This window comes from Ambystoma mexicanum, chromosome 8 (assembly GCF_040938575.1).
Source record: "Ambystoma mexicanum isolate Mex_15411 chromosome 8, UKY_AmexF1_1, whole genome shotgun sequence".
NCBI lineage: Eukaryota > Metazoa > Chordata > Amphibia > Caudata > Ambystomatidae > Ambystoma > Ambystoma mexicanum.
In genome coordinates, this window is record NC_090929.1 from 741,693,341 (window position 1) to 741,720,393 (window position 27,053).

The window sequence follows — 27,053 nt, forward strand, 5'->3', positions numbered from 1 at the left end:
GCAGATGTAAAGGAATTGTTGAAATAAGTCGATGAAATGTGATCATATTTGGATTTTCCTTGATTCTTTTGGACAATGCATCATTTGCGGTTATCTCTTTATATGTACCTGTGCCGTCGATCCCAAGTGTGTGTTGTGTTTCCAATATTGAAAAGCATACTAATGCAAGTACTGTGCTTCAGGGAGATGCGGATGCCTCCTCTCCAATACAACCATTCATGGAGAGCCAGAGGTACGGATACTGACAGTTCCATCGAAATAGATCATCACTGGTCGAATACTTGTCCTTTGATTGTTGCACACAATGTTTAAATCGTATTTGGCTATTGAGATGTACCTGTGTGTTCGTCCTCACGTGTGTTTAATGCTAACAATATTTTGATACATAGTAATGAAAGTACTATGTTTCAGGGAGACAATGGAGCCTCATTCCGTGCTGTCTATGCGGATACAGAAAATATAGTCCTTGCAGCGCAAGAGGAAGGGAGGACATGCAGAAACGAATCGGAGCTACAGCCTGCAGATGTTGAAGGTCGAGTCAAAAAAGTTGCAAAGAAAAAAAAACAAAAAAAGGTTAGTTACAAACAGTTCATAACTTTAAAAAAATGTTTGTGCTGGGGACTATTTTATGTTTTTTTCCAGTCAATTCTACTACACTCCATCTTGTGTTTAAACTGAACATCCCTTTTCCAATATCTCCTCCAGTTACCCGTGGGTGTCAAAACTATACACACACAGACAGTGAAGCGAATGAGAGATGTGGCTTGCCAGACCGTGTACACTATGGAGGAACTATTAATTGAGGCGAGGCGTGTTCAGGCTCGAGATGCTCATGTCCAATGGCCAGAACATTAATTAATTGTGTTTGGAGACTACAGCAAAGTTGCATTGGACCATATCTTCAGTGCGACCGCACCACCACAAGAAGATGTTATTGAATGTATTGAAGATAGCTCTGAAGTAGTTGCAGATCAATTTACACAATCTACACCCGCCAAAAATTTGCCACCAAAAAACCTGTCGACATTGTTGTGTTCTCCCATCAATGTTGAAGTAATAGATGTTGAAATGACAGTGAATGAACCAGCCGCAGCATCCATAGACGCATCAGAACTTGATATCAGCGATATTACTTTCCAATGTGTTGAAATCTCCACAACGTCAAAGGCCGAAACAACGTTGACGCAGGATGACAGTCTAATGAAAGAGAGAAAATACATTGTATTCGACAGTTGTTTGATGGAAATTATAAGTATGCTGAAATGTGTGCGTTCCATTAGAGGGAATGTATGTGGGAAGCCATTGATTAATGTGACTCGTCAAATAAAAGGCAGTAATGTCAAAATAAATGCCGCCTGTAGATTAAATCATAGGTTCTCATGGTCTGCACAACCAATGCTGGGGAAAATGCCAGCAGGCAATCTACTGTGTGCAGCTGCATCACTTTTTAGTGGCTCCAGTTTTAGAAAGTTAGAGGCTTTCTTTCAGTTTGTGGGACTCCATTTCATTTCTAAAGCGCTATACTACACATACCAACGTGATTATCTGTTTCCGGCCATTAGTGATGCTTGGAAAATTGAACAATTGTCTCTAGCAAGTACATTGGAAGGCAAACGATTCAGGCTAGCCGGCGATGGACAGTGCGATAGCCCTGGATTTTCTGCCAAGTACTGCATCTACCACTTTCAGGACATGGATAGTAAGAAAATTGTGAGTTCAGTGGTCGTGCAGGTAACACAATGTACATCGTCAGTGGCCATGGAGAAACTAGGATTTATAAAATAAGTGGAATATCTACAATCGAGGGGGATGCACATCGATCTCATAGCCACGGATAGACACGTTTCAATTGCCAAGACAATGAGAGAGCAGTTCCCACATATTAAACATCAATTTGGCGTATGGCATCTTGCTAAATCAATCAATAAGAAAATCTCGGCTGCAGGAAAAAAAAAAGGTTTTGAAAGTATTTTGCAGTGGTCACATTCTATCACCAACCATCTTTCGTGGAGCTCAAAAATTTGTGAGGGGTCACTGGAAATACTACTTGAAAAATGGCGGTCACTGATGCACCACTGTACCAACTGGACAGCAAATGAACATTTCCACCAATGTGAACATGGCCCTTTGTCCCCAGAGGAGGCACGGAAGAAGAAGTGGTTGATTCCATCTTCACCGACACACAAAGCCATTGAGAAGATTGTTTTCGACAAAAATCTATCAAGAGATTTGAGAGGACTGACAGAATTCTGTCACACAGGAGATTTGGAGGTGTTCCACAATATGTGCCTAAAGTACAGGCCAAAGCGCTTGCATTTTAGCTTTCGGGGCATGAAACATCGCACTCTACTAGCGGTCTTGGCCAATAACAGCAATGTCGGACGTGAACAATCTAGGACTAGGGGTAAAGTAAGGATGCCTCGCTACACTAAGGTGTTTTCAAAACGAAGTAAGCAATGGGTGATCAAACCAGTCTATGATGAAATGCAGTTCGACTTTGTGAAAGGCCTTATTGTTGCTGTGTTAGAGAAGCACAGATATGGAATTTTGGACGTTTCTGTGCAGAGCAGTGATCCATTGCCACCGAACATTGCGACTGTGCCATGCCCACCCGATGCACAGCTGATTGTGAAGTACAAATCCCGGTTTAAATAATTGCAATACAATTGTCTTTTTGTAAATAAATGTTATTGTACAGTGTACCTGTAAACCTAACCCCTAACTTCACCATCATGGGTGGCGAACAAGCTGGGTGTCATCTTTCAATTCTCTCTATTCACCTCACATATGTGTATGTATATATTTTTCTCATGTCTCATCTCATGTAAATGTAAATGCTGCGCACTGTTAACGGAGGGGAGGCTTGCGTATTGCAAATAATAAAACAAACAAACAAACAATAAATCTCACTTTTAACTTAACTCCTGTGGTACTTTATACTTTCCCTGACCTTCCGCCAAAAATTAAATGTCTCAATTTGGGCTGCAAAGCTCGCACACAACGGGGACAAAATTGGGGCACTTAGAACGCGCCAGCCAAGCGGGCCGTGGCATTTGGGAGAGAAGCCAGTTCGCATTTGCACATTGAGGTGCACTACATAGACGGATTCTAAACTTCAAGTTCTCATAGATGCCTATACTACGTGATGTTGCAAATAAAGAATGCGAAGGACAGCACCCAGATGAGGCCCACAAGTCGCACTGGAAGTATAAGGGTTTATTGTTTTTTGACCTTGAGACAGGGACCATGCCGAAAGAACTACATTTGAAGGGAGTGCGCAATAACGTAAGAGACGATAAGGCAGAAAATTCAGAAACTAGACCGAGTTTCAGTTTTAGGTCAGTATACGAAAAATCATTGTTAAGAGCACGGTCCGTTTTACAGACTGCATTACGAAGAGACACAATGGAAATTTCAAATATAATGTAAGTAAATCTTTACACGCTTTTATACCGGAATGAAGATTTAATGAATGGATGCATGAATAAATGAATGAATGAAGAGCTAGGAAAAGCAAGTAAAACTGTTCGTAGTGGGTACATGGGCATGCAGGTCCACTGGTCTCACCGATCTCGCTCCATGGCCCAGCCACTTTTCCCTGCACTACGGGACTGTCTCTGTATCCTTCAGCCCCTTCTCCCGGCATTTACCTTGCACTTCCCACCAGCTGGCCCTATTATTTAATTTGTATTCAACTAACCTTGTACAGCCCATCCCCATGCGCGATCAGAAAGACACCTGGCCTAGTAGGATCGTTGTCTGTCTGCCCTTGTTCCCCACCTGCCTCGTCACGCCTAGTAACACTTGAGTATAGGGGCGTTACAAATGCCATATCATATATCATATCATTCCTCACGCATGTAGACTGTCGTTTATCATTGTGTGTTGGCCTTGATTTATCTCGTTACTTTTCGCATTGATTTTAGAGACGAACATACTCCATTGAACTACCCTTGCAAGCAAATAGTTTCTGATCGGCCGTAATAAATAAAATGAGTAATATTAATGAAGTTCGGCTAGCGAGACTAATTATCATTTTTTTGTTTTCAAAACAGGTATTTGATCCCTTACTACCACTGCCATCTGTTTGAGACACCGGCGGATGGATTCTTCAGCAGACACCTGCAGCTTTGTGTCAACAACTGGAGCACGATCACCATATTATGGGACGATCGCCAAGGGCCCACATGCCCTTACGCTGTACTAGTGGCTAGAAGCAACATAACAACCTTTAGGCTGGACTAATGCCTAGTTGATGGAACAGCCTTGCGGTTCACCGCACTTCCAAAGTGATTCTTTTTACGAAAATGAACACCCTGTGTACCATAAAGGAACACCGCGTGACTCAAGATGAAACGGAACAGTTATTGCGGATACAGATAAAAGAAAATAAATGGCTTACGGAGTTCATATGGCAATTGCTGAATATTCTCTAAACATTTAATGTCAAATAAATGTACTTTACCAAATGTACCGTGTTGCTGTTTCATTGTAAAGTACAGTTTCATATTCCGAATTGTGGCGCGCGGTGTTGTGAGTTGATCTGTGTTGGTTTCCGGGTTCTGTGTGGAGTCGCGCAGAAGACGACTGGGCGCGTTTGCCTACGCAGCACAGTAACGTCACGGGGAGAGGCGGGGAATAGGAATGTTTTGATAATGTCAGGCTCAGGGGCGGGGGAATTGATTTAGTGCCGCAAAAGCAGGTCAGCCAGGGCGATCAGGGAAAAGATAGGATTATCAGAAAATGGCGGCTCCCTGGTGCTTGTTTTCGCGTGCGTTTAATGGACGAAAACTCGGGTAAGGTCCATAGGAAAGTTTTCTAAAATCGAGCCACTTAGGCTTAAAAAAACATGGCCGACCCGTTGGGACAATAAAAAATTTTACTAGACCATGCCTTTAATCTTCGTTCAGAGTCAAATGATCCCAATCTTTATTTACTGCACATACTCCCCCTTTCTCTGCAGTCATTTCAAGTCTCCTCGTTCTTCATGCGGAAGTTATTCAGAGCTCTGCCTGATGAAACTAAATTGCCAAAGGTATTGAGCTACAAAACATACTCTTATAACACTTATATCACAGAACCTGTTATTCCTCAGCTACCGAACACTACCCCTATTTTTACAGTGTTGTGCTGCACATGTTTTTGTGAAGGTGAAGGATTGGAGCTGGAAGTCACTTTTTTGCAGGGATGGACAAGTGCAAAAAAACTTCAAAAATACAGGAGAACATCGATTTGTAGAATAAGAATCCATCCTTATAATGTTCCCCTCTAAGGCTATGTGAGAAACATATACACATTATGAAACCTGTCAGAAACTACCTAAAATCACATGATCACACTGCTATAACTTTCTCAAACCATACACAAAGTTGGTTAACAACTTAGTAACAGAGCCACTAATTTTTGATTCTCTGACTATAGTCCATCACATTACTGGATAAACGGCAGCTTTGTAGGCATACAAATTGCATTTAGGTTGTATACAAATGTGACATTTCATAGCAAATCCCAAAGAAGATCTGCATACATTCATTTAACACACTGTAGCCCAATGAGCATAGTGTGTATGCAAGATGACTGCATTATCCTGAAAACCAGAGCTATGAAGACAGATGTCACCTGCCCTTGTTCCAGAAAGGAACACACTACTTAATCAATACATAGTTACCATGCGTGGGAACTTACCCCGCACCATCCATGTCAGCCATTTTGAAGACAAATCTCAGGTCCCGGATTTCCTGGGAGGTAAATGTCTGACGGGGATCATCCACTTCTGTTGATTTTGTTGTTTGAAGCTTTTCAGATTTCCAGTCTTGAAGGACTTTCAGGAGCTGCAAGTGTGAAAACAATGTTTATTTATCAAAAGCGTTTTTGCCATCCTTGACATGTGAATATCCGATGGTGTGCTTGTCTGTGTGTGTGCACGACTGTGCACATTTGTGATTTTAGTCAGCTCTTGGTGATCCATTCATGTATTTATTGACTTTGCTATTCTCCCTTTAGGCAATTCATTCTTACATGTCATGCTCTAGTCCTCGCATTATTTAAAATAACTGAATGCAAGTTCCAGCCTGCAATTCTGGGGCAAGTCCTGGAATATTTTTCATTGAGCCTGACCTTGTTTTTTTACCCAACTTTTCCTTGATGACTCCGCTTCAAACACCTCATTAGGAACAAGAATATCGATATGACTTCCATTGAGACATCCTTTTCCTGGGATTATGGTCCCCCAAATTCTCCTTGCACAACTTGCTATGAGTGCTCCACTGGCTGGTGACAGCCTTCGTTTGATTATAGTTGGATGATGCCTGCTGTATGTCATGGTATTTCTACTGGGAGACCCTCTGTTAATCCAGTACCAAGCCTAGCGGCCAGACATTGTTCCTGGGAGCGAGCACGTGTGATACAGATGTTGACGTATATAGTGGCGTCTACCGCGTGCCTCAGATATCTGGTGCTCCAGTGGCTAGAACAAGATTTGACTTGTTTGTGAATGCGATATAGATACAAAGTTTGAAACCACATCTGAATCCATACAAGTCGAATGTGGCAGACCGAACAAATGTGTGGTCCCGAAGACTTTGAATGCTTGCAACCCTGTAATTTGCCAAGTTAGCTCGGCAATGTCCTATTTAACCAGAGCTCAATTTGTTACACGTGTGGACGAGTCCCGAAGCACATAATAATAATAATAATAATACTATTAATAATAATAATGATAATAATAATGATAATAAGAAGAAGTAGAACAAGATGAAGAGGAACACATTTAATGTACCACTTATGCCGTATTCTGTGCTGTAATATTAGGTGTTGTTGTTACCCAGTTTAATGGCATGGACATCATTTTGGGGGTCATCTGAGGCAGCACCTACCATGCATGGCGCCCATTCTTGACCCCAGGCTCGGAGGTTGCAGCAGACATGTCCAGGATGAGAAGCCAGCAGGGTGACTGGAACAATGGGTACCTTCTGTTGACCTTAAGCTTGCCCTCCTGCTACCCTCCCTGAAGTGAATAGGAGGCTTCTGAGAGCATAAGGATTGGACGAGTCTCCTCAAAACTCTTTTTGTCCATCCAAATCTAACAGCTCCTTATTGACTGCTGGGAGGCAAGGTTTGGTGGAAGAGGTGGAACTTGTGCCTCCATTCTTAGAGATTAGAAAAGGGAAGAGACAAGGGCGCCCAGAGGGTGCGCATGGTGAGAGGAGCCAGGGGGTCACTGTCAAGACCGAGCAGAGGTAGCCTTGGTTGCTTTGCAGGGGTAGCGGTGGGCATTTGCTGTCCAGGAGGGGAAAGCTTGTACATTAGAGCCTGTCATATGCTGTTCCTATGTGTAGGAAGATGCACTGTCTCGGACAGTGCAAGCTTCCCTCACTTGACAAAGATGCAGCGTAGGCTGCAGACGCCCCTCTGCCCTACCCCATAATAGTGTAAGCTCCATTATAGCTCTTAAATCAGCACGGGCTCCGATCTGTGGGATGTGTTTGGACAGGCTAAATTCAATGTAGAACGTATCCTTTGCACCTCTGCATGAGATTGTCTCATAGGTGCTAACAACTACACATTGTTATGGTGTAGGTTTTTTTGAGAAGTTCACCCAAAGAGACGAAAATCAGCTACATAACTAACGAAAATATGTTTTTGTTGGCATTAAACAGGGATTTTTAAGCTTCTCATTAATTCAGTTTTTGGTTTGTATGAATGAGGTGGAGCCTAAAACTGACCCATCAACAGCATGATTTCAGGCCCTGGCGTGAGAGTGCTTCTACTACTGGCAGTTGATGAAGTTAGACCAGGCCAGAAAGGTGCCCGTAGTGAGGAGACTCACGTAATGCCCTCCCCAGTGATGGGGAAACCCAAGCACAGCTAGCTAAAACAAACCATGTGGCTTGGCTCCAAGGGCATGCTAAATGGCAGGCAAGAAATTGTGCCACTGTGGAAGCAAATGTCCCAAACCAACACAGCAAACATGTGTAATGAGGGAAATTGTTGCAGTGGCAATTCAGAAGGGGGCATTGCAAGTGCAGAGGACCATTCTGCTTTAGCGGGTTAAATTATTTTTGGAGGAAATTCCTGCTGGGGCAGGATTTTGTGGATAAAGTAACTGTTGGATGCAACAAAAAAGAAAATCGGATCCCTCGGCGCAAGAGCCGCGCACCTGGAAAAAAGAAAAGGTTAGAGTAAGGCACCCTTTCATGGGGGCATACGAGGGTCCCATTACTCTAAAAAAATAAAACGGTCACCAGTGTGATCGGAGTACCGGTTGACAGTTGTTCAACCCTTCCAGAGGGTTACAGTGCTCTGCTCGGTGCCTGTCACCGCTGTAACCCGGGCCTTCATGCTGGTGCTTCCCTGACTAGCAGGTGAGCGCCTATGAGCACAGCCACCTCCCAGGTGTCAAAGAATCACTGAGGCCCGGGAACCTCTAATTACTGTCACTCACCATAGCTGGGGAGCACCCAATGTGTTTGCCCTCCTGTGGCTGAATACAAGAAAGGGGCCACCCCCTTCCAGGGGATCCACCTGGACTCCTTGGGCCACACAAGCTATCAGACGTGGCCCAGCTGAAGTGAGCTGTGTGGGGCTCTCTACGTTGCCTCTGAGTGCTGGGCAGCATCTGACATACACAGTCCAGCCCATGTAAAGCCTTTTGGGACCCCCACGCACTGTTGCTCTGGCCCTGCTGCCTGCCTCCATCTACTGCCAGCCCTATAAAGATTTTAGGGATGCCCACACACCACTTTCTGCCATTGCTGCTGCTGCCACGAAAGCCATCCAGAAGAGCGCAGGAAGAAAGAAGATCAAGAGAGCAGCAGCCAGAGGCCTTGAGACAGCCCTAACCAAGTTGCCCTGCAAGTAAGGTATTTTATAAATAATTTTTAATGTAGTGTATTGTATAGACTTGTATATTTGAAGGACTCTCTTTTACATTTCATGTTTTACTTTTTAGTAATGCAGCTGCTTAGGAGTAACTTAAATTGTATATAGTGACTTGTGTTGGCCCTTTTTTTTTTTAGAAAAACCCACGAAACACTGCTGGTTTACTGGAACATTATAAGTAAGCTTTTACCAATAAAAAAACATATACACCAGTATTCATTTTATCCGCCTTTCCTTTTGTGCTCCACTTACTCTCATCTTGTATTCTCTCCATAGGAGTATTTGGGAATTCTGCCCTAACTTCCTACAACTGTCTACCCCCAACAACTTCATAGTGAGGTACACTGGAGGGATCTCGAACCCAGGAGAGTGTTGTTTGGAGACAGGAAAGAGACGGGTCAAGTTATTTGAGTGAAGGGTTACGCTGTCTATTGTGTGCCCACCTAAACCTCTCTCCAATTAAGGTGCGATAGAAAATCACCCTGCTACATTTTTTGGAGCCACTTCTGAAATCACCTTTGGTGTGCCTATACCCTCCTTGTCCTACCTAATTACCGTATACATACTTTTTTCCTTCCTGAGGTAGTGTATAGTTTGCTAGCGTAGGTTTCTGTTTTTTGCCATCAGTGCATTTTGTGCAGGTTTTGGATAGGGATTTGTGTATAGTATTAAATTCACTGTGTTTTGATTTTACTGGATTTGCCACCTTATCTGACAGACATCTACCATCCTCATGGATCGGCTTCAGGTAGTTAGCTGGGCTGAGGCTGAGGGGATTAAGCCTGACCATTGCTTTATCAAAGGTGATGTCCGTTCAAACACTCCTCTACACCAGGTGCTCGTGTTGATGGAGTGCCTAGAGTCCATCACTGGCCAGGTTAAATGGTTGGATAAAGCTCCTGGCCTAGCAGGAACCAGTATCCTGATCTGCTATGGGCCCAAGGAAGTTGATCCTGAGACAGTGCCCCTTAACATTCATGCGGAAGACCCAATAGTGTCCTATACTCTCTGGGCATTGAGCACATGGTCAGGATTGCAGGCTAGTGCACCAGTCACACCACCTATGCTTAGGCGAAATCAAGCCTTGCCTAGCGCAGCGCCCCGTGACCCTGCAGTGCCCAGTGTAGATGTCATCATGGCTGCGCCTGTAAGAACCCCTATCTTATCAGGGGCTAGAGCATGTGCCAGTGATACACTAGAGGATAGAGGCACCAAAACCAATCCTGGGGGATGAAGAGGAATACCAACTTTGGGCAGACCAGCCAACCAGATGATACACGACTGGGGAGCTACAGACCAGGAGAAGAGATGTGTCATTGAGAGTCTGCTCAGTGCTGCATTGAGAGTCGTCCAGGCATTTGTGCTATACACACACACACAGACCCCACAGCGAAGGACATCATGTACACGCTGGATGGAGTGTTTGAAGCCACCGAGTCCGGTGCAGAGCTAATGGTGAAGTACTATTCCATCCCCCTCCAACAGGGTGAGCGTCATACACGACTGGGGAGCTACAGACCAGGAGAAGAGATGTGTCATTGAGAGTCTGCTCAGTGCTGCATTGAGAGTCATCCAGGCATTCGTGCTATACACACACACACAGACCCCACAGGGAAGGACATCATGTACACGCTGGATGGAGTGTTTGAAGCCACCGAGTCCGGTGCAGAGCTAATGGTGAAGTACTATGCCATCCGCCTCCAACAGGGTGAGCGTCTCTCCGAATATCTGATACTGAGCACATCTGTAGCCCCAGCGAGTGTCGTCACAAGGGCATGTTGGATCCGACGACCTTGGACTTTGGAGCCCCCCCGATCTTGGAGAAGGACAAGGACCCCCTGAGGCAGCAGCTCGCCCTGCGTGCCGAGGCATTCTCAACAAACCCCAGGGACATTGGCAAGGCCCGTAGAGTTGAACATCGGATCTAGGTGTCTGATGACATTCCCTTCAGGGAGAGGTTGTGATGCCTGGCGCCAGGAGACTTGGAGAATGTACCTCGCCATCTGGATGATCTTCTGCAGGCAGGTATTACCCAGGAGACCAGGAGCCCCTACGATTCTCCCATTGTCATCTCCCAGAAGAAAAATGGGGATGTCCATATGTGCATCGACTACCGTCGACTCAACACCCGCACTATTCCGGACCAGTACACCACGCCCGTGCGGCTGAGGCACTGGACTGCCTGTCTAGGAGTAGGTGGTTTTTGGTCCTGGACTTGCAGAGTGGCTACTACCAGACCCTGATGCATCTGGTGGATTGTGAGAAGACAGCTTTCATCTGTCCGTTGAGATTTAACAAGTTCATCTGGATGCCTCTGGTGATCTCAGGTGCACCACAACCTTTCAGTGCCTTATGGAAAAGACGGTCGGCAACATGAACATCCTAGAGGTACTGGTGTGCCTGATAACATCATTGTGTTTGGGAGGAACCTAGGAGAACACAACAGGAGGCTCATGAAGGTGCTGGATCGCCTGCAAAAGCAAGGGCTAAAGATTAGTGTGGACAAGTGCCAGTTTTACCGGACAAGTGTCATGTACATCGGACAAATGTTCTACATGGATGGCATCGCCATGGATCTGGCAAAGATGGGTGTCCTCCTCACCTGGCCAAGACCTCAAACTCTCAAGGAGTTACAGAGTTTCTTTGGATTCTGTAATTACTACAGAAGGTTCATCGCAGGATAAGTCAACAATGCCCGACCATTTGTGGACCTCGCCAAAGTGTACCCACCTACCCAGAGGGGTTCCATGTAATAATGTCGCCACAAAAATATCGCCATGCAAAAATATCGCCGAAAAATTATCGTTTTTTTGTGGCGATATTATTGCATGGAACATGCGGGGGATACCCCCGCAACCCCCAAATTTGTATTTTTTTATTTTTTTTTAATTAGTTTTTTTGCCCCTGTCGCCATATATATGGTCACCCAAATAACATCGCCACGACATTTTCCCGGCGATATTATTTACGGCGACCATATATGTGGCAATATTATTACCTGATACCCCCAGAGGAGCCAAAAGAACTTCACCATCTCTGCAGACCATCTATATCATCCATGGGAGCCCTTTGGTGAGCGTTGGACTGGCCGATGCCAGCAGGCCTTCAAGGAGCTCATGCAGACCCTCACCAGAGCACCAGTCCTAGCCTACGCAGATTCTCAGTTTCCTTACATCCTGCATGTAGACATGAGTCTGGAGGGATTGGGAGCTGTTCTCTACCAGGAGACCAACAGTGAGACGAGACCGGTTGCTTTCACCAGCCGAGGCTGGCATTCTGCAGAGAAGAATTACCCAGTCCACAAGTTGGAATTTTTGGCATTGAAGTGGGCCGTTATAGAGAAGTTCTAGGATTACCTCTACAGCACCACCTTCACAGTGAGGATGGACAACAACCCCCTTACGTATGTGATGAGGTTGGTGTAGCTGGATGCTACCAGATGCTGTTGGCTCCCTCCACTCTCCTCATACAACTTCAATCTACAGTACAGAGATGGGTGCACTAACATCAATGCCAATGCCATCTCTCGGAGGCCTCATGCTCAGCCGGATGACACAGATGGATCCACTCCATGAAAGGAGTTGTCTTCAGCAGGCATCAGAGCTATCAGCTAGTCTACAAGTCAGCAGGAGCCAGACAGAGCCAAGAGCGTGGATAGCTTGGGATCCTCAGCTGAGGTGGTACCCGCCTTCTACAGCAAAATCACCAATCTAGAGGTATCTGAGCTACCGTGTCTGACTGGATCTCACTGAACTGTATTGTAAGCCCTTCATGACCAGCACAGACATCTTGGCAGCGACATGACCTTTGAGTTGCTCTGCTCAAGGTTTTGCTGGCCCGGACTAGCATCAGAGGTGGAGTATTATTGCCGGCACTGCACCAGATGTGTCACCGGGAAGACTGCAGCTCATCCTGCACCTTATCTTCATCATCTGCAGAGTCCCATGCCCATGGACCTCATCGGCATCAACTTCCTCAAGCTGGAGATGGACAAGCGATGAGTACAGAACATCCTGGTGGTGACAGACCACTTCACTTGGTACACGTAGACGTCCCCCACTAAAGATCAGCGTGCCACGACCATTGTCCACATTTTGTGGGAAACATACTTCGTGCACTACTGCTAGCCTGCCTGGATTCATTCCAACCAGTGATCAGACTTTGAATCAACACTCATAAAGCAGATGCTGGAGCTGGTTGGCATCAAAAAGACCCGTACAACTCCATATCATGCTTAGGGGCATGCCCAAGTGGAAAGGTTTAATCTGACCCTCTTGGCCATTCTGGGTACCCTGAGGCCAGGGGAGAAAAACTGATGGAGTATGCATGTGGCCACCCTGTCCCATGCCTAAAAATATACAACTGGGGTCTTTTCTCTCTTCTATCTCTCTCTCTCTACTTGTGGTGTTCCCCAAAGGTCTAACCCCTCTCACTGGCTCTTCAACCACTACCTGGCACTGCTTGCCCACCGCATCGCTACTTTCTGCTCCAATTTTTAATGTTATGCGGAGGACACTCAGCTCTCGTTCAGGCTTTCCTCAGCCACCTCTGCCTCTTCTCTCATACCAGACTGTCTGGCCGCAATACAGGAATGGTGTGCCGCCAATGATCTCTGCCTTAATGCCAGTAAGACTGAGATCCTCCTCATTGGGACACCTACTCCCTCCTATCCTCTCTCTCTCTGGCCGCACAATCTGGGCCCTCTTCCTGCTCCTTCCTGTGAGGCTAAGAACTTTGTTGTCATTTTCTACATTTATGACATCTCTAAGAAGTCAAACTATCAGCTTCACCTCCTCAGAGGTATTCTTTCTCTTCTCACTTTCTCCCAGAAACTCAATGTCTCCAGAGCTCTGGTCCTCTGTAGGCTGGTCTATTCCAACAGCCTCTTTCTAAATCTTCCTGCCTCTACTCTTTGACCTTTACAACTTATCCAGAACAGGACTGCAAGACTTGTCCTTGGCCTCAAGCCCAGGGATCGTATCTCTCCAGCTCTGAAGTCTCTTCACTGGCTCCCCTTGGCTGCAAGGATCAAGTTCAAGACCCTTTGCATCGTCCACAAGGCTTTCTGGGGCCTGGGACCCCTCTACCTCCAACTTTATCTTCCAAAACATCTCCCTTCTTGAGCGCTCTGCTCATCCTCCTCCAACTCTCTGAGAGTCAGATGTTTGTCCAAGCAGAGAGTTGGGGGCAGATCTATCTCCTTGGCTGGGGCCTCCCTCTGGAACAGCCTCCCTGCCTCTCTCAAACTTGAGCAGAACCACATCCGGTTCTGGTTGAAATTCACGACCTTCCTTTTTGCGTCCGCTTTCTCTCTTCCTCTCCCCTGTTGATGCACCTAACTGCTCTGTGCACTGGCCACCTGGTCACCCCCTGAATTCGGACCCAGGCTGCTGCATGTCCAGTTGCCCTTGTACTGCCTCTGGGCTCCCATCACTTAAGTGTCTGTATCTCCACTTATGAGCCACCCGCTAGCTGCACTTGTGAGTTAACTGTACTTACCCCTGCCCCCTGGCACGTCTCCCCTTCCCTCTTCCCCGCACTTGCATGATCTGAATGACACAAGGCCTAATAAGATTGTTATTTTGTCCTCCCTTTGTTTTCCCTTCCTTGTCTTGTCGCGCCTAGAAACACTTATGTACAGGCACGTTATAAATGCCACATCATTTCATATCAAAGAATGATGCCACTGGGTTTACACCATATTTGTTGATGTCTGGAAAAGGACACCCAGCTGCCTGTAGACCTGTGTTTGGAGTGTCCACAGATAGAGCAAGCAGCAAGAACTAAGCCAGCTATGTTAAACAGCTCAAGTGTCAACTGGAGCAATCATATCATCTCACCCAGGATGCTGCGCTGAAGACAGCAGAAGGAAACAAACGCTGCTACAATGCCAAGGTCAGGTTTCACGCTCTTCAGTCCCCTCACTAAAGACGAAGCTTGGTGCACCAACATCCAAAATGTTATGTATAGCAAAATTGACATTCTAAACAATAAAATCACCAACCATCAAAGTGGCCTGATCACACCACACCTCGCTACAGCCTCAGCCCCTGCGGTAAACTCACAGACCCCTGAGGTCCCTTGGTTCCATTTAAAAGAGATCACGGAACTAGAAGTATTCTCAATCATGAAAGACCTTAAACCCTCCAAGTGCAAAGGGGAGATTTTCCCAGCCTCTATCATCAAGGAATGCTCAGAAGTACGAGTACCATTCATCACCAATTTCATAAATACCTCCTTCACTTCAGAAGTGGTACCATCCAGCCTAATGGAACCATTGGTACGTTCCCTCCTCAAAAACCCTCACTGGACCCCATGGTGCCAAATAACTACAAACGCCCAATGACAGTCCCATTTTTATCGAAAATGTTAGCTAGTGCCGCATACTTGCAGGTTCAACACTTCCTAGACACCCACCATATACTAGGACTACACCAATCTGGATTCCGCCATGGCCATGGCACAGAGTCTGCGTTGGTGGATTTGAAAAAGCAGATGGATGAGATCAGGGACAGTGGTAAACCAGCCCTGCTCCACCTTCTGGACCTGTCAGATGCTTTCGACTTAGTGGATCATAAAATCCTCTGCCACCACCTCACCACTGCAGCTCACTTCTCACAGGAAGCAACAAAATGGATCGCCTCATTCCTCGAAGGAAGAGTCATGAGAGTGTTTTCGGAACAGGCTACCATGGCCCCACATCCATACGCTGCAGAGTTCTGCAAGAGTCCTGTATCTCCCCCACACTTTATAACATATTCACCAGACAGCTCTTTGACATTTCGTACTGCATCAGCATAGCCTACACCAACTATGCCGATGATACCCAAGTCCTTCTCCCCCTCTCTGGTAATTACGCAGAAGACTCTAAGACCCTTGACGCGGTTTACTCCACTATCCAACCTTGGATGGTGGCTAACCGTCTCTGTCTAAACGGGGATAAGACTGAAATCCTGGTGGTTGCCCCCCCCCATGGTATTGAAAAATTCAATGACCAATACGCAGCCTTCGATAGAGATAACATCCAAATACCCGTCTCCTCCTCAGTCTAGACCCTTGGGGTTTACCTTGATTCCACTCTCTCACTGTCTCGCCAGGCCAGCTCCATAGCATCTGTGGAAGCCTACGTGACCAAATTACTGAACGTGGGCAAACACTTGCTTTCCACTGACTGCTGCCTCACCATCGACAGGGCAATCATAGGCCCGAGGTTGGATTATTGCAACGTCCTCTTCACCGATACTTCCGCTAAAAACATACAGAAGCTTCAAGTCATTCAAAATAATGTGCTACAACCGGCCCTTAACGCACCCAAAAGAGAACACATATCTGCAGCCAGGAGACCTGGCCATTGGCTGCCCATCAAAGAGCGCATTCTATTCAGAAATGCCTCTCCAACAGGGCTACCCCGTATCTTGCCAAATGATCACAAGAGCCTGTTCTTCCATACCTACAAGAACCCACTATGCCCATCGTCTCATAAAACCAAAAGTTAGGCGGGGCTAAAGCGGGAGGTGCAAGCTTTCCCTTCATTGATGCCAAACAGTGGAACTCCCTACCACCCACCTTGAGAAACGAACCATCCTATTGGGCATTACGCAAAGCCTTAAAAACCTGGCTGTTCAACTAGACCAGGTCTGCATCGATCTCCATGCCAGGCACCTTGGAATGTACGTCACCTATACCGACTCTGCCTGCATATCGTAACTTCTGTATAACTGTATGTAATGACTCACTGTAACAGTGCTGCAATGCCCCAGGGCTGTGTTACGCTTTATACATTAAAAAAATAAAAAATAAAAATAATCACAAGCTCATAAGTGATTATATTCACTTTCTATCCCCATCCATCCCACCCCCTCTTTCTCTACTCAACTCTACCCCTTTATCTGTAACCCCACAACGCATGCTACGCCTTTCTCTCTAGCCCCACCCACCCTACATACACCCTTTATGGCACTACCCACCCTACCCTCTCTCCCTATGCCCTCTCATCCTTCCTCTCACACTTTGCACCCCCCTTCTTGCACCTTGGTGCCTAGAAATGCAAAATGCACACAGCAGTAAACGCCAAAACTATTGGCATTGCCAATGCTTGTTTTTATAAGGAATTGCAAAAAGGGTCATACGACTAACAAGCAGTTTTTAATATATAACATCTTAGCAATGGTCACTCACCCTGCTGAGCTGCCCTATAGAGCTTGTCTTTGAATCCCTTAATGTACTACAAATCACTGCATTACCAACAGTATTTTGGGTGCACTATTGTCATGGAACTGATTTCAAGTGGAATTGAGGTACATTGTGTAGTTTCGAAAGAGAACAGATATTTGATTGGACTTCAACTGCCAACTCCGCCCTGTCGGAAAACCGACCCCTCGTCCAAACTCCGCCCCACCCTGGCTCTTGAGGGATATCACTTAACATTTTTTCATATTCCACTACTCAGCGTACTGTTTGTAAAAGGGCAAAGGATATCATTGCATTAAGTGTTTTGCTTTTGTATAGCACCTTAGGAAGCCAATGTATGAAAAATTCTGCAACTTTTAGGTCCCTTAGTCTATGTGCCAGGATTGTTAGTTTCTCCCCAGCACCTTTACTTTCTTTAAACTACATCTATTTTCCATACAATTGTGTCTTATTTCTAAGAATGTCGGTGTGCAGTGTAAGGAAGCTTTTCTTGTGCCTTAGTCACCTGGCACAGTTCGATGGAAAGTTGTGTGGTCTTAAAGTGCTTTGGATGCTGTTTTGCTTTAAGTTCTGTATATATTTATTAATTTCTATAGGATACCAGCTGATTTGACTGCGTTACGCGGGACTTCAATATCCTAATAGGTACTATTTGTTTGAAATCCCTTAAGGTCGCTTTACGATTTTTGGAAAGGGTCCATGACAAAGGTGAAAAGAGAAATTCACTACATTTCTCGATTGATGTTTTAAAAATGTTTTCTTATAAAGAATGCATAACACAATGTTTTGTTTCTCTTAAAAACTCCTTCTGAAACTTGTAACTGTATGTGAGAACAACATGGAGGTTCCGGAGCAGCATGATGGGGGACACGACGTTGGGCAGCAATTTTTTGACGCATATCATTGTGCCATTACACAGCCTATGTGGGTCATGGTAGCGAAGCAGCATGATGGGTGACCAAGCTTTCAGTCAAAGGTGATGCAGTGGCATTTTGGTGAGTTTAAGAATTGTGTTGGATAGTTTACGGCTTCGTCTGTATCCACCACTGTATCGATTGAGTTGTACTCAGTAACTGAATCATATTATTAATTTTATTGATAGAATAATTTTTAGCAGCAAGGATGGCTCGTTCACACAGCCACTCGTGAACACTTTAGCACTATTCGTAAGAGAGTAACAGAAATGCCCGTCGCACCTCTTTATATAGCAACAATTTGGAAACTTCTGGAATGCTACCTGCCTTCAAAGTCACCTCTGAGGTCCATTTTCCTCCCATTCACCTTCGCCTGCTGCCTCTCCTCTCATACACCTTCACCTCTCTTATGCCTTTACCTCCCATATGCTAACAGTTTGCCAAGCCACGAACCCACAAACAATGTTTGTCTTTTATATATACATAGCTAGCGTTAAGGATGCTGTGACTGTCACATTTTTTGAGAATCTCGTTTATAATTCTAAGCCATACATGCAGTCGGATAACAAACTGCAGGGGCACCCTTTCAAGCACTTTAGAGGGCCCACAAGCTCCTCACTAAGTACTAGTGCTCACCCGACTCCCAGCCCACACTATGCCTCCACAAATGTTCAGAGCATATAATGATCATGCTACCACAGGGGCATACTAGGTGAAAGTTGCAAGTACATTTATCAACCAAAGGAAAAATCCTTCACCCAGAACAGTAACAAGGGAGGTGGTGTGACGCGGGGCAACCAAATGCAACCGCCACAACTGCCACTGGCCAGCAACATTATGTCCATGCCATTTTCAGGGAAAGCCCCTGGTACTGGGAAGCGGGCGGACCCTGAGGGGGCACTAGCACGGCAAACCTTTCAAGGTCACTGGTGGGAGGTTAACAATTCTAGTGGAGGGGGCATTGAACATCTCCCACAAATTGGTGCGAGTGGCCAAGTGCAGCGAGGGAGCTTGGGAAGCTTGGAAAGCTCTCCCCCCCAAGAAAATGCATACATGAATGTGTTGATGCAACTACAGAGAATTTCTGAGAACAATTGATAAAAGACATAAAATTCCCTATCGGCCTTCTAGGATAACACACAAAAAATACAATAAATGCCATGTCACCAACACCACACAGGAGAAGCTCACATTTCATGACAATGTCAAGCTGTGCCCCTCTCCGGTGTGGGGTACCATGTTTCTTGAGTTACTGTCATCTTCTTCTTACTGGTGTCCAGGCTGAGTTCACAGTAGTGGAGCGGAGAGTAATGCAGGGGGCCAAGCCAACATGTACCCCGAGAGTGGCTAAGAGGGCTTGGTGGAACTTGCCTCCCTAGACCACAGGGCAGTCTCTCAGAGGTTTACAGGGTCTAAGGACAGTGCAAGCACTATAACTAAAAGACAATGATGGAGTTTCCAGAACAGGCAAGACAGGCAGCAACTGGGGACCAGGCAGGATGGCAGACGAGGAAGCAGAAGGACCCAGAGGAATGGGCGAGGAAGATCATAGAAGACAGGCAAAAGGAGAAAAGCAAGACAACTAGCCGGTAATATTGGGAAGGGGATCAGGTAGGATCAACAGAGAAAAGGGCAGGCCTGGAGGCAGGAAGAGAAACCGGACTGTGGGCTGTGGACCAGACTGAACTGGAGGCAGGAAGCAAAAGAACAGGAGGCTGGGAATCAGGAGTGGTGGCTGGGAACCGAGGCTGGATAGGAGGCAGTAGTCAAAAAGGTCTAAAGGAGACAAGCATGACTGAAGGAGGATAGGGCTGCAGACACGTGACAAGTCTGGGCAGATGGTAAATAGGAAAATAGGGCTCAATCAGGAATCCCAAAAACTAGAAGTGCAAGACACATGGTAATAAAGTAACTATAAAGTAAGATACAGGGTTCAAGTGTTGCATGGAGCCTTAAACCTGAATGCCACCGCCAGAACGAGCCTCTTACAGGGCAGCTGCATTCGTTGTCATGGGAAGCGGCCAGGCTGTAGTTTTGAACATGCAGTAACGCGTTATCGCATTGCCACAATACAATGTCAGCAAGATGGCAGCACCTGTAACAAGCATTGCATGCTGCGTGCCTCTACCAGTTCCCTTCCTGAAGACGCCGGCTCTGTTGTGCCGTTCTGCTGTTCGCAGCCTGCTGCTCCAATGTGGTTATAGGCACCACCCTCTGCGAATCCCTGGTGAGTAGGACAAGGGGGTCAGCTGCACACTGGACAGATACGTGTGCCAATAACATATGCCAGCCTTGCCATTATAAGTCACTTTCATGCAGCTGTGCCAAAGATATATGTCAGCAGTGCCAATGTAAATCAGTTCATGAAGGTGTGCCCATAATATATAATCACATTCCCAGTGTAAAGCACTTTGATGTTGCTCCCACAATCAATGCCAGTATGGTCAAATGTGAATCACTTTCATGAAGCTCTGGGCAATATATTTTGATATGGTCACTGTAGGTCACTCATAAAGCTGCGGCTACAATCTATTTTAGAATGTACACTCTAAATCGCTTTAAAAAAACTGCATCTACAATCTATGCCCGTAATGGTCACTCTAATTCATTTTTGTGAACTGTGGCAACAATCTAGGCCACTATGGTTACAGTAGATTTCTCATGAAGCTGCAGCCACAACATATGCCTGCCTAGTCACTGCAAATACCTTTGAGTTACTGTGACCACACTGGCAAGTCTCTAGATGCAGATTCATGAATTTCATACAGCAGTCTGATGAAACTCTAAATATGATGCAGTCCCTCCTCCACGCCACCAAACCACACTACAGTTTGAAGTGGGTGGTAAATAACGGGCATGACATTCCCTTACTTTTCAGAGAAATCCCCCATTGTTGCCTCACTTTTTTCCATCAATAATGTAACAAAAGGGAAAGCCCTGAGAGGCGAGACCTAGGGCTGAAAATGAAGTGTAACATAAGAGGGGGATACCGCCAACAATCAGTTGGTCACACTTCTAATTGTGTATGTTTTTTTTATTTTTATAGAAAGTATTTTGGCGTAAGAAAGGAATCGCCATTCAGACCCAACTGCAATCAGAGATTGAGTAAAAACGCTTACATATAAAAGTACTAGTAAATAGGCTGTACCATTGGCTTTATTCCTTGGTTTTTTCTATGATAATTGCAAGACATTAAGGTACTACAAGCCAATAGCTATTGTTTTAGCTTAAGACTTGTATGTTCAATAAACAACATATTAACCAAACATAAAATCACATCTCAGCAGTTGAGCACATCATTTTGTAAACGTAGAGTAGTGCAAAACATTGTTTAACCAGGTTGCGGATAAAAACAAATACATAGTAATACAAGAAGAAAAGACATTTTTCAAAAATGTGTGCCCTCAAAGAAGCCCTAATTAGGGTCTGGCTGCAATTAAATGGTGATCAATCCTAGGTCTACATTGGGGTTAGGATCCCTAGGTGCAGTGTGGACTAGCTAGAAATGGGCAAAGTCCATGGATGTTTTGGCTCCAATTTGTGGCACCTTTTTCCGGGCCGCAGATTGTTTCTCCCTGCAAGTAAGAGCACACATTGGAAGGACTGTTTAGAAAATTAAAATAAAACCCCAGAGGGTTCTGAGTGGATGGGTAAAAGGCTAGGCTTCCTAGGTCAGCAAAACAAACCTTGTGTACGGGTCCTGGGATTAGGAGGGGAGCCCATAAGTGCAGAGTTGCAAAACGAAAGTCGAAGCCAAATGTGTCAAAAGATGGTCTTCATACCGGGGTCAGTCAAGCTGGACAGGGCACATCTAGTCGACCAAGTTCCCAGGGTCAGTCTGTGGGTTGGGAAGGCAAGATTTAGATAAGCCTCTTTCAGGGGAACTCCATGGTTGGGGTGGGGAAGGGCGATGTATGATGATGACACGCTTACCTCAGGCAAAGAGTGGCTGGGCGCGTGGTAATTCAGAGGAATTCCAATGGGCTATCAGTAGCGCACTGCAGGAAAGGGGAAGAAATCAAGGGGCTAGGGTTAATGCGTAACGATATTCAAACAAAATGGTACCAGCTGTTAGAAATGCTGGTAGTATGGCAGCCTGGAGTTGCGCTTACCTGGAGCGTGGCTGGCTGTGCTGCGGGTGTTGGCAGTGCAAGTACAGCTCGTAGGCATAGTAGCTGCTCGCAGAGTCAGAGAGCGCGTGCGCAGCAGGTTAGTGAGGACAGCGCAATATTTGTGCGCATGCGCGGAACAAATGTTTGGTGGGCGTTGCTATGGTAGCAAAGTACCAAAACACAAAGCAACGGAATCAAACACCAGGATATCAGTGTGTGCAGCGCGAGCTGTATGTATGAGTTGGCTGCGTGCAAGTAAGCGTGCCAGATGTCAGCCTCCAGGGGGCAGAGAAGCTGCTCGCTGGTGCAATAAGTAAGTGAAGAAAACGCTCTGCTTGTGTGCATGCGCTGGAGAAAAAAGGAAGTGTTTGGTGGATGTTGCTATGGTAGCAAGGACCCAATGCATAATGCAATAGATGTGAGCTTCAAGATAGCAGTAAGGACAACGCAGACTGTATGTCCAAGTTGGCTGTGTACAAGTAATAGTGCCTAGAACCATCCTAGGTTTGTTGAGATGGAGGCATAATACTATGGAAAAGCGGCAGAGGTGTAGGAGACGTGGAAGCCATACATCGGGGCAGAAAAAATGGCTTTGTCTTTAGGTGGACTTAGGACAAAGGGCCGTAGCCTCAGGGGACAGTCCCTCTTAGTGGGTGCAGGCTTGTGTGAAAAGGCCTGGTTCGGTATGCTCAGAGATATGGACGAAGCAGGGTAGTTCAAAACCCAAACAAAGCCACTCAGTACTGTCGATGTTAAGCCTGATAATAAAAAATATGAGTAAGGCCACTCACAACTAATACTGAGTAGAAAGGGAAAGGGAAGCACAGTGACAAAGGTGTTCAGCCATAGGGGCCCACTGGTTTGGCTCCGTTCATGCCCACTGAGATGGATTGAAGCTTGAACATCCACCAGGCTTCCTTGTAGTTGAGCTAGAAGGAAAGTGGGGTTTGTCCCGACAGGAACATATATACAGTTTAACAATGGATTGATTCACAGTAAAATGTCTCAATAGGGACTGAATATACTGTGTTTGTAATTTGCACCTGATGTAGTATCCTCATAGTGACTCTCTATTTAGGTAAGAGCTTATAACACACTGCGCTGTATCCTAGCACTTGTGTATGTTTCACATTTATACTTTGCAATAAAAATATCAATATCAATATCAACAAAATCTGTACAAACAAGTTATAGCATTTCTCACAAAAGACCTGAAACAAGAGTCAGGAATTTAGAGCATCAGAGAAATGAAAAGTCAAGACAGTATGAACTAGCATTCAAAGGAAAGTGTTAACTAAAATAATGCCTGTGTCTGGGGCATTCTAGGCATGCAATAAAAGTATGCATGCAGGTGCAATTAAAACTGTCAGAGAGTGAATTAAAGAGTGCCACATATGCCAGAGGGCCTGCTGGTGTTGAAAACGCCAGAAATTGAGGCATAAATGCGAGCCACCTTATAACTAAGACAGACGTGTGGCTCTGCATCCATATTGTGTGCCACTTGTGAGCATGCCGGCGCCAGTGAGTCAAAAGTGTGGCGTGCTCCGTGTCAGAACGCTCCATTGAGAACCCCAGGTGTTTGGAATACCTTGCAGTAAGGCATCAATAGTGTGTAGGAGGTGGAAAATGAGGAGTATCTTGCTGGGCGATGATTAAATGAACCTCCTGGATATGCGCACTTCGTGGAGGCTAACCAATTCATGTAGGTGGTAACATTCGTATAATCCTGGGGAAACATTAGACAGACATGTCAGGTTCAAGTACCTCCTCCCAAAGATTGTCTTGTAGTTAAGTGCATTACTGGTGTTTTAGTTGTCCTGCACTTTGTCTAGAACCCACCATTTTAGTTCATCCTGGTTATGTTGATGTTCAATAAAGTGAGGAACCAGTGGGGTGGTGAGGGTCTTGCACCGAATCCTGGAGCGGTGTTCTCCAATGCATTTATTCGCAGGTCTCTTAGTTTGTCCCACGTATCTAAGCCCACAGGGGCATTGAATGGCATAAATCACATTGGTGGTCTTGCAGTTCGAAAAGTGGTGGATGATCCAGTCCTTGTCTGCTATTTTGAAGGATTTTATTTTGCATGTGAACCTGCAAACCGAGCCGGTGACCCAAGGATGGTGGTCTGATAGGTTCCTGAGGTTCCACAGCATGGATCTTGAGGTCTTCTTCGGCAGCCTGGAGTGTGTCAAGCATTCTCTTAAGTTTTTTGAGTGTTTAAGTGCCATCCTCAGGGTGGGTTCTTCAGGTAAGCTCTGCTGTACCAACTGCCAGAATTGTTTAATAATACCCTTGATTCTGTTGGTATCTGGGCTGAACGTGGTGACGCATGTAATGATGTCCTGACCCAAGTCCCTGGTCTTTGGTTGTAATGGGGTTTCACAGGGGGTGCACAATGCTCTCTTCCAGGTGTTCTTCAGCAACGTCTTAGGGTAGCCGCATGCTAGTAGTCTGTTGTTGGGCATGGTGTCAGTATTGTTGTACCTCAGAGCAGTTTCTCCTCAATCTGAGAAACTGTCCAAATGGGAGGTTGTCCTTTAGGTTTTCTGGGTGATTGCTCCTGCAGTGGAGTATTGTGTTCTGATCCATTTCCTTTTTATATAGAGTACATGTTAATTTTAGGTCTTGTACCTTGATGGTGAGTGCTAGAAAGTTAATGGCAGAAGCGCTGCTAGAGATGGTAAATTGTATTCTTGCAGATTGAGTACTCATCCAAGCATAAAAATCCTGAAGTTCTTGGACCGTTCCTTTCCAAATAAAGATGATATCATCAATATATCTGCACCATATATTGATGTTATTGAGGAATGGGTTGATCATATTCAGGACATATGTTTCCTCGAATTGTGCCATAAAAATTATGGCGAGGAAGTCCCACTGATCTGGGGGTAGAAGGACTCATCAAAGATAAAGTAGTTCTTGGTAAGAGCTACCTCCAGCAGTTCAATATTAAAGTTGACTGGTACCCTTCTTTGGGTCATGAGGTGGGTGAGATGGTTCTGCACACATTTGAGGGCCGCTTCCTGGGGGATAGTGGTGTACAGTGCTTTGATGTCCAGACTGACAAGGATGTCCTCGGTAATGTCAAATGGTGTGTCTTCAAAAGTGGTAATAGTCGACATTGTATCCCTGAGGTATGTAGGAGTGAGTGGGCTCAAAGGCTTAAGAAAGAAGTCAATACATTTTGAAATAGGTTCAAGGATAGAACCACAACCCGGAGACTATGGGTCTAGCTGATGGATTATCGATCACCTGGTGCATCTTGGGGAGCGCATAAAATGCTGGGATCCTGCCCTCAGAGCTGTTAAGGAATGTCTCTTCTCTCTCAGTAATCCAGTAGTGTTCAAGAGCATATCTGGTGATGTCTTCGATTTGCTGTAATTGGTCTCATCATCCATCAGAGTCATTACCATCTTTTTGTATTGGTTGATGTTTTGGACAACTATGCCCCCTCCCTTGTCTACTGTTTTGATAATTATGTTCTGATTCTCAGAAAGTTGATTCAGCGCCTAACGTTCGTTATTGGTTATATTGTGTCTGATTGGTTTGCGGGTAGCTTGTAACTTTGAAATCTCCCATTTTCAAAGGGAGCAAGGGCCGGATCTGTCTCAATATCATTGGGGCAGTATGTGGATTTTGTCCTGAAGGCGGTGTGTTCCTCGGGCTCAGTGTATTTGGAGTCCTGGAAGTGAGCATTGAGAAGTATGGTACGGAAGAAGCTCTTAAGCTCATTGTCTAAACTGAACCAGTTGGTGGAGTTAGTTGGTATGTACGAGAGTCCTCTTGAGAGCACTGGAAGTTCATCTTTGGACACGTTGAACCCAGAGAGTTTGAATATGGGTAGTACATCAAGGTTTATTGTCTCTGCCCATTGAGTCTGCCACCCCTCGGTTGCCGCCAATTCGGGTATCCGAATAAGGGCATTGGTGGGGGACCCCAGAAAGTGTTCCTTGGGTCCCCTCTCCCTAAAAAGCAGGCGGTGGCGGATGATATGGTCTTTGGTGAGGACTAATCCCATAGCTGCTTTAATGGTCATAGGGTCCACAATCTGAACTCGATGTGGCTGAAAAGGTGACCCTCCTTTTTCTCTGTCTGGCTGCCCTGACATATTTTGTGTCCTTTCCTTGTCCTTGTTTTCATTATAGTCTGGGGATAGATAGGGTTACACTTTTTCTAGCTTGAAATCAATGATTGCCACATTCACCTGTGTCTCTGCAGGAGGGATGAATGAGCCTCCCTTGACCCCGAGTTCTCACTTCCCCTGTTTCACTCGGAGGGATACCTGTCAAAATACAAGATGTACACTCAGACCTGAATTCCCCTGATTCCCCTGGGCCCTTCCCTTCTCTTTACTGTGTGCTGTGATGTCCCCTACGAGCTTAACTTGATTTTTAGTAGGGTGTGCACTCCATCCTGCATTCGTAGGGGCACAATTCACTCATATGAATGATTCCAATGTCTGTTGGCTGAGTTCTGATGCCAAACACTGATAAATGCCTTCACAGCGAGGCCGAGTGTTCAAGGCGCCAGTTTCTTCGCTGGCTAGAAAGTCCTTTTCACAAGTGAACGTTGCGCGGGGGATGTTTAGTGTCCAGAATTGTCCGTATTGTCTTTGTTTGCCAAGGTATTTTGTGGGTGAGTAGGGCTGCGTTTAGAAGTCAGCCGCTGGTAGGTATGCGCAGCGTCTTAGATTCGGCCGCGCCTGATAATGTCTCTCCTTTCCCTTGCAGGAGTGTATTATGTGGTATTAGCGCCTCGAGTCTGGGTTCAGCGCTACTGGAGACTTGGTGGTATAGTAAATATGCACCGAGGCTTTGGTAAGTATGCACCGCGCTATTAGAGAGAGCACAGTGAAATTAGTCTTTGCGTTATTGGACCGAGCGCAATGAATAATGTCTCTTCTTTCTTTTGCAGGGCTTTGAGCACTCGGATTATAGACCTGGATTCCAGCGTCGCG

General features: G+C 45.7%; 1 protein-coding gene across 1 annotated transcript in view; it reads right to left on the reverse strand.

Moving 5' to 3' along the window:
* LOC138472415 (uncharacterized) overlaps window positions 1-27,053 on the reverse strand; it is a 238,338-nt gene that overhangs the window by 192,962 nt on the left and 18,323 nt on the right. The window contains exon 2 of the mRNA XM_069610561.1: window positions 5,686-5,831. Within this exon, the coding sequence (XP_069466662.1) occupies window positions 5,686-5,831 (146 nt within the window). The remainder of the gene's footprint in view (window positions 1-5,685; window positions 5,832-27,053) is intronic.